Source organism: Eulemur rufifrons, chromosome 1, assembly GCF_041146395.1.
Source record: "Eulemur rufifrons isolate Redbay chromosome 1, OSU_ERuf_1, whole genome shotgun sequence".
Lineage (NCBI taxonomy): Eukaryota > Metazoa > Chordata > Mammalia > Primates > Lemuridae > Eulemur > Eulemur rufifrons.
The window spans coordinates 5,989,787-6,001,892 of record NC_090983.1 but is presented as its reverse complement, the minus strand read 5'-3'; the positions used below and the strand labels follow the sequence as shown (position 1 = coordinate 6,001,892).

Sequence of the window (12,106 nt, the reverse complement as noted above, 5' to 3'; positions counted from 1 at the left end):
TACAGTAACCCCTGAGACACAGCTGGCCTTCCCATGGGCACTCAGGTAAATGGTGATGCCCGAGGACACCTTGAGTCCCAAAGCACCACCCAGGCCTGGGCCACCTGGGCAGCTCTTCTTAGGAATCATTTATTGTCACTAACAGACATGCCTGTTTCCTCCTCCTAGTGTCCAGGAAAACACACACACACACACACACACACACACTTCATTCTTAGAAATAGTGCAGTCAAACCTTGCAAGGAAAAAGAGAAATGTTTTCTAACAGCTTCTTAACTTGAAGGATCATTCTGGTGATGGTTTGCACAGAGGCTTTAGTCCTTTCCTTCATCTCCTGCCTCCAACCTATGTCCCTCTGGGCCTGCGGGGAAAAAGAACAGCACCCATGAATGAGCCATATGATTTTCAGAGCGAGGCTCTGCTTAGAAGGGTCCAGAGCACGGTCCTTAGCAGAGTGGGGGTCCAGCACCTCTTCGTCCTCCTACTTCTGCTTGCTTGCGTCAGCCATTCTCTCCCCAGATGCCTGTTTTTGGAAGGAACTCTGCCCAGCGTGCACCTGCCCCAGAAAGGTGGGCCTGCACTGTGCTCCCTTTGTAACCTCCTGGTGTCTTACTGCCATCTAGATAGACCCCAAGCAGGGTGCTGTCACCTTCCTGACTCTGATCATTGTAATTAGGAAGCCCAGCTGCCAACCTCCTTGGGAAGGAGTCCTGGGAGGCTGCTCCCAGCTTGGATTGAGCCAAGTCTTTGCGTGCCTTGAATGATGAATTTGCATCCTGGCTGTGTTCCTGGGGCCAGCCCTGCTTGGGGTTGGGGTGGCCCCTTCAATCCTGTTCCTCAGGCTGCTTGTCCTTTCCCAGGCCCCAGCATGCCTCCCGTGCCAAAGGTGAGGCTTAGGACAGGGCCTGGCTTGTCAGTCCAGGTGTGCGTGACTAGCTCTGGGCAAGTCTGCTCTAGTAATTCAAGGAGCCACTTCTTATAAGGACGGCTAGTTTCCCCTTCCATCCTCCTCTGGAACCTCCCTCAGCAGTGTGATTGAGTAGGCAGGACCCACGTGACCCTCCCTCCCTGGGTGTCAGTTGAGAAACCTGAAACTTAGGCGATGGGCCACTCCTCTGGCTGATGGGTGGCCACTTTCTGAAGTAGCAGCCAGGCTTTCTGACTCCTACTCTGGGGCTCTCAACACGTGCTGACTGGACTTACACTTCTCAGATCATAATTTCCTAAAGCCGAATATCAGATTACATGTTGTGACATTGTAATATATAATAAGAAATATACATGTCAGTCTGTGTTCCCATTTCCTGGCCAGAGCTCCTGAAACCTTTGTAATTTCCTAAGTGAGGGGAGTGATAAAGGTGAACAGAGCATCTCTTGTCATTCAGCTCAGGTGTGATTCAGCGATTACACCTGAGTTGGTGGAAGGAGGCGAAAAAAGTGCCTGAGGATGGGGGCTGGTGGCCAGGAGAACCAACCTTGTGATTGGAGGGTGGGGAGGACAGAGGGACTGAAGGTTGAGTTGGTCACTAACAAATTATGCCTACTGTGTAACAAAGCCTGCAGAAAAACCCAAAGCGACAGGTGACAACCGAAAATAAGTGATTGAGGGAAAGGTCTCAATCAATGGAGATTTATTAAGGTAAAATGTGACGATGCGCCAGGAAAAACACAAGCTGCGGATGCATTTGTGACTGTCTTGTTTCTAAGAGGGATTTGGGCAGGCAGTATTTAAGGGGAGAGGAATACAGGAAGAAAAGGGGGGTGGGGCAGTGAGGCAAATGGCTATGTCTCCTGAGGCCAAGGAAATCTACATTTTATATAAGACAGGGTGAATATTCAAAGAGCAAAAGCGAATAAAAGAAGAGTCAATTATGCAGATATCCCTGGGTAGGTGGAAGAGCCTCTGATCTTACCTAGTCTCTGTTCTGCGCCTTGGAAGATTAGCTTGAAATGAACATTATCAGTGTGGGATTGAATAAGCTTTAGTTTTAGGACCTAGAGTTAGACTGTAGACCTAAAGCTGTGATTGGTATGTCCTTGTTTCTGGGAAGCCAGGGAGGAATTTCCTTCTGATTATCTGTGGAGGCAGTTCTCCTTGGGTGCCTGAGTCCTCTTCTCTTGCTGATGGGATCTGGCTGTTGCATAGTGTTGGTGACAGCTGTTATTTCAGAGGGGGTCTTCTTGCATGACTCGGCCTGCAGGCTTGACCTTCCCTCTCCATAAGGAGTTGTGGGGTTGGTCCTGAGATGTTCATTTTCCTTTACATGGAATTTGTAGAGTTCCCAGGTTTCTAAAGGCGTGGAGAGTGGTGTCCAGGAGAGGGCATGGGAGCTCCATCCTCCTGTCCCCGTATCTTGTGATCTGTGCTTCTCCATCTGGCTGGTCATGTGTATCCTTTGTAATAGCCTTTGTAATAAACTGGTAACCTAGCAAATAAACTGTTTTCTTTGGTTCCGTGAGGCATTCCAGCAACGGATAAACCCTAGAGGAAGATGGGGGACCCTTTGATTTGCAGCCAAGTGAGACAGAAGTGGGTGTAACTTTGGGACCTGCTACTTGCGATTGGTGTCTGAGGTGGGGGCAGTCTTGGGTGGGACTGGACCTGACCCTGTGGGGTCTGGGCTAACTCTGGTTACTGATAGAATTGAATTGATTTGTGGGACAGCCACTTGGTGTCAGGGAATTGGTCAGTGTGGAAGAAAATCCCAACATGTCATGGATATTACCGATGACGAGGAATCCAGAAAGTTCAGAAGAGAGGGCTGGCGGGGTGGCGGGGCCCAGGGGTCTCTCTAAATTGTCCTCAAAGTGTTGCTATGACTCTTTAGAGTGGGAGAGGCAGATTGGTGGAGATGAAGAGAAAAATCGAGAAGCTCAGGCGAAAGCTGATAAGGAGCAGGGTTGGTCTACGTTAGCTGTGTGCTTAAGGCTGGTTAAATTTTAATTTAGGTTTTTCATAACAAATGGCAAGATTCAGAGCAAGGGTGAGATCTATAAAGAGAATTGCATGGCTCTGGGTGCACAGACACTACTGTTTTCACTTTAACTCTTTCCAGAATGGCCTGCCTTCCCCGTCGTCCTGCATTTCAGAGAGTCTCTGTGGGAATTTTCTTCTTAGCACTTTGGAGAGTGGTTGTGGGTGACAAGGTGCTGATGGTCCCTGTGGACGGAAGCCACTGGCTTAGCGTAAAGGATGTAGCCGAGAGACTCAGTGCCAGGGGCCATGAGATTGTGGTGCTGGCACCAGAAGTCAATTTGCTTTTGGAAGAATCCAAATACTATTCGAGGAGAATCTTTCCAGTGCCGTATGATGAAGAGGAGCTAAAGGACATTTTACGTTCCTTCGGAAACAGTATGTTTACTGAGAGATCATACCTGATGACTCCTCTGATAGAGTACAGGCATAACATGGATGGCATTAACATGTGGGTCATCAACTGCCAGAACATCCTGAATGACCATGCCACCCTCAATTTCCTCAAGGAGAGCAAGTTCGATGTTGTTTTCACAGACCCGATCATACCCTGTGGCGTCATTCTGGCTGAGTACCTGGGCCTTCCCTCCGTGTATTTCTTCAGGGGCTTTCCGTGTTCCCTGGAGCACATGTACAGTAGAACCCCAAGCCCTGTGTCCTATGTACCCAAGTGCTACACAAGCTTTTCAGACCAGATGACTTTTCCCCAACGGATGGTCAACTTCCTGGTTCATTTGTTGGAGCGCCCTCTATTTTCTCATGTATATTCAAAGTTCGAAGAGCTCGCATCAGATGTCCTCAAGAGAGATGTGCACTTACCCACCTTGTATCAGAAGGGCTCTGTCTGGCTGTTAAGATACGACTTTGTGTTTGAGTACCCCAGGCCAGTCATGCCCAACATGGTCTTTATTGGAGGCATCCACTGCAAAAACAGGAAGGACTTGCCTCAGGTTAGTGCATTTATTTCTTTCACATTGCCCTCTTTCTTTGTGTTCGGACATTATTCTTCTAGGTTCTGTCATCCCTTGCTCGAGCCAACTGCTACCTGGAGGACTGCTTGAAGAAACGGTGGCAGGAAGAGAATGCTGGGCTCAGAGTAGCAGGGACATATTAGGAGACCTGAGGGTGAGGTGACACAGAGGCCTTTGAATGAAGACAGGGTTCATGCTTGGCACCAGTGTGAGATACGTTCGGCTGGGCAATCTGGGGACAGTCACAGGATCAGTGCATGGTATGTCCTAGTCCAAATAGAGGCACAAGTTTAACCGTGGGGACAGGTCTAGGTCATAACCCGATCTCCCAATTCTATCCCATGCTTTGTCCCTGGGCCCAAAACCGGGGGTCAGCAAACTACAGCCAGGGAGCCAAATCTGTCCAAATCTTCATCCTTTCCTCCCCACAACTTTTCCTAGCCCCTCGTAAACACCAATGAACTCTCTACCTGCTTAAGATACGCTTCCTTAGCTCCCACATAGGACTGAGCTTCGTGTGGTCTTTTTCTTTCTGTGCCTTGCTTATTCCACTTAACATAATGCCTTCAAGCACCATCCAAGCTGCTACAAATGACAGACTTTCTTTCTTTTTTATGGCTGAATAATATTGCATTGTGCATATGTTCCATCTGTGAATCAGGAAGAAACCCTCAAAGTGTTTTTTCTATTTTCTCACTCAAGAACGACAACCAACACAGAATACTTCTATGACTAAATACGTGTTTTTTTTCTCCACACAGCAAGGAACCAAGCAATTCTGCAGCAGATAGCAGCTGGGTGTCCTCTAATTTAGTTCTGACACTGTTTACCTGAAGATAGTGTCAGATCCCACAGGTTGAGGGCTCAGGTCCCAAGACTGAGCCCCCTACTCTGCTAGTTAGAAGTCTGGGCCTCCAGATTTCTGATCAACTGGCTTCAGGTTGGGGTTCCCATGACTCCCTCTTTTAGTTTGGTTAATTTGCCAGAGTGCTTACAGAACTCAGGGAAACTTACGTTTAGCCATTTACTATCAAGGATGCTACAAAGGATGCAGATGAAGAGATGAAAAGGCACAGTTATGAGGGAAGGAGCGTGGAGCTTCCCAGCCTTCTCTGGCACAGCACCCTTCAGGAACCTCCACGTGTTCAGCTATCTGGAAACTCCCTAAAGCCTGTCCTTTTTCGGTTCTATGGAAGCTTCATTACATAGGCAGGATTGATTAACCATTGGCCATTGGTGATCAACTTAACTTGCAGCCCCTCTTTTCTTCCTGGAGGTTGCAGGGGTTGGGGGTGCGTGGGTGGGGAGGACGCTGAAATTTCCAACTCTCACCCAGCCTTGGTCTTTCTGATTACCAGAAACAAGGCTGAAGAACAAATATATATTGCACAATATCACAGTACCATGTTTTCTTTATCTGTTCATCTGCTGACAGGCACTCAGTTTGATTCTATATCTTGGCTATTGTGAATGGTGCTGCAGTAAACAGGGGAGTGCAGATATCTCTTCAATATACTGATTTCCTTTCTTTTGGATATATATCCAGTAGTGAGATTGCAGGATCATATGGTAGTTCCATTTTTATTTTTTTGAGGAACTCTGTATACTGTTTTGCATAATGGCTGTACTAATTTACATTCCCACACAGTGTATGAGCATTCCTCTTTCTCCACAGCCTTGCCAACATCCGTTATTTTTTGTCTGTTTGGTGAAAGCCATTTTAGCTAGGGTGAACCGGTATCTCATTGTGATTTTAATTTGCATTTCCCTTATGATTAGTGATGTTGAACATTTTTCATATACCTCTTGTCCAGTTGTATGTCTTCTTTTGAGAAATGCCTATTCAGGTCCATCTGGTTTGTGTTGCTATGAAGTAATACCTGCCACTGGGTAGTTTATAAAGCAAAGAAGTTTATTTGGCTGATAGCGATGCAGGGGGTGTCCCAATAAAGGGAGGAAAAACCCCCTGAACTCACCAAGTGAGTTCTTGGCTCTGTGCTGGAAAGAATTTGAGAGCAAACCAACTAGCACTGGAAGTTTATTGGGAGACAGACAACAGATCCTACTCCACAAAGTAGGGATCCTTTCCAGAGCAGGAGTGAAATTTATGGGGCAATGGTAACGTTTTATTTATTTAGTCAGAGTCTCGCTGTGTTGCCTGGGCTGTAGTGCCGTGGTGTCAGCCTCGCTCATAACAACCTCAAATTACTGGGCTCTAGTGATTCTTCTGCCTCAGCCACCCGAGTAGCTGGGACTACAGGTGTGCATGCCCAGCTAATTTTTCTCTATTTTAGTTGCATGGCTAATTCCTTTCTATTTTTGGTAGAGATGGGGTCTCGCTCTTGCTGAGGCTGGTCTCAAACTCCTGACCTCAAGCGATCCTCCTGCCTCAGCCTCCCAGATTCCTAGGAATATAGGCGTAAGCCACCGTGCCTGGCCTAATGGTAATGTTTTTATATGTTCATAAACCCCATATGTGACCAGCCTTGTCTTGAGGGCAGGCCATAAAGGTTAACCATAAACTGCTGTAACAGAAAGGTAAACACAGTTTGTAATGCATCCAGTTTAGGAATTCATCCACCGTTGGCAGTTCAGGCCTGCGATATGCTGGTGACTTCCTTGTTTGGGGTGGTTAGAGTCTTATCAGTCAAAATGACTGCACTCAGGCTCTTTTGACTTTCCTTTTCTGCCTCATCCCTACATTGGTGATCCTACAGGGTATACAAGAGGCATGGTGCCAGCATCTGCTTCTGGTGAGGGCTTCAGGGAGCTTCCAGTCAAGGCAGAAGGTGAAGGGGGAGCAGGCATGTCACCTGGTGAGAGAAGGACCAATAGAGAAAGGAGGTGGTGCCAGGCTCTTTTAAATAACCAGCTCTCGTGAACTAAAAGAGTGAGAACTCACTCATTACCTCGGGGAGGGCACCAAGTCATTCATGAGGGATCCGTCCCCATGACTCAAGCACCTCTCACATCCAACATTAGGGATCAAATTTCAACATGAGATTTGAAGGGGACAAACATCCAAACTATGTCCAGGTCTTTGGCACATTGTTAAATTAGATTATTTGGTTTTGTTGCTATTGAGTTGTTTGAGTTTCTTATATATTCTGGTTATTAATCCCTTGTTGGATGTGTAGTTTGCAAATATTTTCTCCCATTCTGTAGGTTGTCTCTTCACTTTGTTGACTGTTTCCTTTGCTGTGCAGAAGCTTTTTAGCTTGCTGTATTCCCGTTTGTCTATTTGCTTTTGTTGCCTGTGCATTTGAAGTTTTATCCAAAAAGTCTTTTTCTAGACCAATGACCTAAAGCATTTCCCCATGTTTTCTTCTAGTAGTTGCTTAGTTTCAGGTCTCAGATTTAAACCTTTAATCCATTTTGATTTAATTTTTGTATTTGGTGAGAGATAGGGGTCTAGTTTAATTTTCTGCATGTAGTTATCTAGTTTTCCCAGCAACGTTTGTTGAAAAGACTTTCCATTCCCCAATATATGTTTGTGGCACCATTGTTAGAAATGAGTTGACTGTAAATGTGTGAATTTCTTTCAAGGTTTTCTGTTCTTCTCCATTGTTCTGTGTGTCTGTTTTTATGCCAGCATCATGCTGTTTTGGTTACTATGGATTTGTAGTATAGTTTGAAGGTAGGTAGTATTATGTCTTTAGCTTTATTCTTTTTGCTCAGGATTGCTTTGGTTATTTTGGGTCTTTTGTGGTTTCTTTCAAATTTTAAGATTTTATTTCTATTTCTGTGAAGAATGCCACCGGTATTTTGATAGGGATTGCATTGGACTTGCCATGATGTGCGACCTGGAAAGTGGCAACAACACAAAAGGAAGGAAGGAAGCTGAACCGAGTAGTCAGCAGTCTCACCAGCTTCCTCTCCCCATGTGGCCTTGGACTTCAGCTTCCTCAGCTAAAAATGAGGCTGGTAACATCTTCCTTGACTCTCACAGTGTTGTTGGAGGGTCTAATGGGACATGTGAAAACATGGGAAAGCGCTTTGTAGACTGCCAGGTGCAAGTATAGCTCCCCCTCCGCCCCCCCCCCCCCCACCCCCCGCCCCTGACTCTTCCTTGGACCCTAACTCAATACAGGCTCAAACCTCTCTGCAAGGAGAAAAAAACAACATGGATTCCTTGTAAAAGTCTTTGGGTTGCATTTTCCTAGAAAACCAGATCCCAGTTCCTTAGGACTAGTTCTTCTGTTCCCAAGTTTCCTCTTCTTGTGTTCCAGAATTATTTAAGTAATAGTTCTCAAATGGGGTCACCTTTGCTCCCCCGAGTGGATGTGTCTGAAGACATTTTTGATGTACAGTTGGAGAGATGTTACTGTCATCTAGTAAGTAGAGGCCAGGGATGCTGTATGAGGTTGTTCAGTGCATAAGAAATATCCAACCCATCCACTCCCAACAAAGAATTAATCTGGCTCAAAATGTCAATAGTGCTGAAGTTTAGAAATTCTGATTAAATAAATTCCAAGTGAGCATCAGTGACTTCTACCCAGAAAGGCCCCCAGCAGGATGCTTTGCCCACCCTCTGAGCTCACCTTTGTCTCCCTGCAGGGGTCTTTACATGTAATGCCCATTCAGGCTGAAACCTCAACATTTCTTGGTTGAGCTGAAGTTTGATTGTAGGAAAGTCAGGGAGACAAAACTCCAAAATGCCAAATCATTCTTACAAAAAAAAAAAAAAAAAAAAAAAAAAAAAAGGCCTGACTGCTAATGTCTACAATGCCTTTAATGTTCTGCCTCTCTTTCAAAATCATGTGTTTATTTTTATGACTGGTTATCTTGGAGATTACCAAACACATAGAACATTTGGCAGCAGTGTTTCTGTTAATAAGTAATTGTCTAAAGAGTGGCTAAATGCTAGAGTGAATCAAGGTTAAAGAAAAAGTATTCAACATGAGTATCAAAAAGACTAGAAACATGGCTGATTCATAATTTAGATAACTCTAAGAGAATGAGATTCAGTGGGTTAAAAAAAAATGCCCCATAACTATTACCCCTCCTTCCTCCAGCCCCTGGCCCCCACTAATCTCCTTTCTGTCTCTGTGGATTTGCCTATCCTATGGATTCCATTCCACTGAAATGGAATCATGCAATATGTGCCTAGTTTTTATTCCCTGAGCCTAGGGTTTTCAAGGTTCATCCATATTGTAGCATAACTTTTTATTGCCAAATAGTATTCCGTTGTAGGCTTGTATCACACTTTGTATATCTACTCATGAGTTGATGGACATTTGGGTCGTTTTGGCTGTTGTGAATAAAGCTGTGTGAACATTCGTGCATAAGTTTTGTGTGGACATACGTTCTCAATTTTCATGGGTATCTACCTAGTGGTGGCATTGCTGGGTTGTATGGTAACTGTATGTTTAATCCTTTGAGGAACTGCTAGGTTATTTTTCAAAGTGGTTGCACCATTTTCTTTTACTGTGATAAAATATATATAAGAAAACTTTACCATTTTAAAGTGTGCTACTCACTTTGTGTACTATTACAATCGTCTTGTTCCAGAACATTTCATCACTCACAAAAGCAGCCCAGGTACAGAGAGCAGTCCCTCCTCATTCTCTCCTCCCCCCTCCCCGGGCAACCACCAATCTGCTTTCTGTCTGTGTGGATTTGCCTATTCTGGATATTTCATATAAATGGAATTACACAATATGTGTTTTTTTGCATCTGCCTTCTTTACTTAGGGTGTTTTCAAGGTTCATCTGTGTTGTAGCATGTATCAGTACCTCATTCATTGCTATAGCTGAATAATACCAATATTCCATTGTATGGATACACATTTTGTTTATCACTTCATCAGCCCATGGACATTTGGGTTTCCACTTTTGGGCTATTGTGAATAGTGCTGCTATTTGTATAAAAGTTTTTGTTTGAACACATGTTTTCAATTCTTTTGAGTATATGCCCAGGAGTGGAATTTGGGGGGTTACAGGGTAATCTATGTTTAAATTATAGAGGAACCAACAAACTTCTTTTTACAGTGGCTGTACCATTTTACATTATCACTAGCAATGTACGAGGGTTCCAATTTCCCCACATTTTAGCCAACAATTTTTATTTTTTATTTAAAAAATTATAGCCATCCTAGTGGGTATGAAGTGCCATCTCATTATTTTTATTCCTATTTCCCTAATGACAATTGATGTTTTACATCTTTCCATGTTCTTATTGGCCATTTCTATATCTTCTTTGGTGAAATGTCTATTCAAGACCATTGTACATTTTTAAATTGGGTTTTTTGTTGTTGAATTTTAAGAGTTCTATATAGATTCTAGACATAAGTCCCTTATCAGATATATGATATATATTTTTCTACTATTTTGTGGGTTTTTGTTTTTCACTTTCTTGATGGTGTCTTTGAAGCACAAAAGTTTTTAAATTTTGATCAAGTACAACTAATCTATTTTTTTTCTTTTGTTGCTTGTATTCCTGGTGTCATGTTTAACAAAAACATTGCCAAATCCAGGGCCAAGAATATTTACTCCTATGTTTTCTTCTAAGAGTTTTACAGTTTTGACTCTTACCTTTAGGTCTATGATCCACTTTGAGTTAACTTCTGTGTATAGTGTGAGGTAAGGGTCTAACTTCATTTTTTTTTAACATATGGATATCTAGCTGTATTGGTACGTGTTAAAAAGACTATTCTTTCCCCTTTGAATGTCTTGTGACCCTTGTGGAAAAGCATTTGACTGTAAATGTGAGGGCTTATTTCTGGACTCCTAATTCTATTCCATTGATCTATATGTCTATCTTTATGCTAGGACCACACTGTCTCGATTACTGTAGCTTTATATTACAGTAAGTTTGAAATTGGGAAGCGTGAATCCTCCAAACTTGTTATTCGTTCTCAAAATTGTTTTGGCTACGTTGAATTTCCATATGAACTTTAGGATCATTTTCTTTCTGTGAAAATTTCTGCAAAAATCACCAATTGGAATTTTGATAGAGATTGTGTTGAATATGTAGATCAGTTTGAGAAATATTGCCATCTTAATAACATTAAACCTTCTGGTTCGTGAATATGGGAAATCTTTCTGTTTATTTAGGTCTCCTTTAATATCTTTCAATACTTTTTTTTTTACTTTTCAGTGTCAAGTCTCACGCTTAAAAAAATTAAATCTATTCTTAAATATTTTATTCTTTTTTGATGCTATTTTAAATGGAATTGCTTTCTTAATTTCAATTTTATATTGTTCATTGCTAGTGTGTAGAAATGAAAGCAACGTTTGTATATTGATCTTATACCCTGCAACCTTGATGAACTATTTTATTTGACCTAAGGAGTTTTTTAAAAGTGATTTCTTAGAATTTTTTACCTAAAAAAATCATGTCATCTAGAAATAGAGGTAGCTTTACTTCTTCCTTTTCAATCTGGATGACTTTTATTTTATTTTCTTGCCAATTTCCTTGGCTAGAACCTCTAGTACAATGTGGACCAGAAGTGGAAAGAGAGGACATCCTTTTCTTGTTCCTGATCTTAGGAGGAAAGCAATTAGGCCCTTCTAAATGTGGGGTGTAGTGTGACTGCATAGGTGCACATCCAGGAAGCTTGCCCCGACAGAAGGGAAGGTGGAGTTGAGAAAGCAAGAGAACCAGGGCTGCTGTGTTGCATAACCTCAACAATGTGCCCAAATGCCCAGAGCTATGTAGATAGATAGCTCTATGCCCTTCGGAACTGTTCAAGCTGGTGACCCTGGAAAAAAACATTCTTGTAATCTAAACTATTGCATAAGAGCAATGGCCAAATGTATTTATAATTCAAACTCCAAAAATGGTCTTTCAGCTGCAATAGACTTGGTCATAGCAAATGACCACTGAAGTCCCACCAGGGCTGGGTACATGAGGGTGTCTGGACTGGCATGATACTGATAGCTTTACAGTGACTTAGCAAGATTTTTTCTAGGGGTTCCTCAAATCTTAGGGTAGGAGTGGAGATGAGAGGTGGACCTAAGTTGAGATAAGAAGACTTAGGGAATCAGTTTTTCTATCCTATCTCTGCCCCATCACTTTAGGTCCACCCTCACCCCCACCTCTTTATTTCTGACAAGTCATAGAATTCTGGAATCTTAAGACTGGTAATGACAGTGAAGCAGAGTACCATATACTGGTATCAGTTTCTGGGAGAAGAACACCATGCACCAGTTACCAGTCC

The 12,106-nt window shown here is 43.1% G+C and overlaps 1 protein-coding gene across 3 annotated transcripts in view; it reads left to right on the top strand.

Annotated features, from left to right (window-relative positions):
• LOC138382941 (UDP-glucuronosyltransferase 1A1) overlaps positions 1 to 12,106 on the top strand; it is a 77,057-nt gene that overhangs the window by 34,548 nt on the left and 30,403 nt on the right. Inside the window, exon 1 of one of the 3 annotated variants that reach the window (XM_069467618.1) lies at positions 3,003 to 3,924. The exons of the other annotated variants lie outside the window; for them this stretch is intronic. Within the exon in view, the coding sequence (XP_069323719.1) occupies positions 3,058 to 3,924 (867 nt within the window). The 5' untranslated portion in view covers positions 3,003 to 3,057. Of the gene's footprint in view, positions 1 to 3,002; positions 3,925 to 12,106 lie in introns of those variants that run through there. 3 annotated transcript variants of the gene reach the window in all.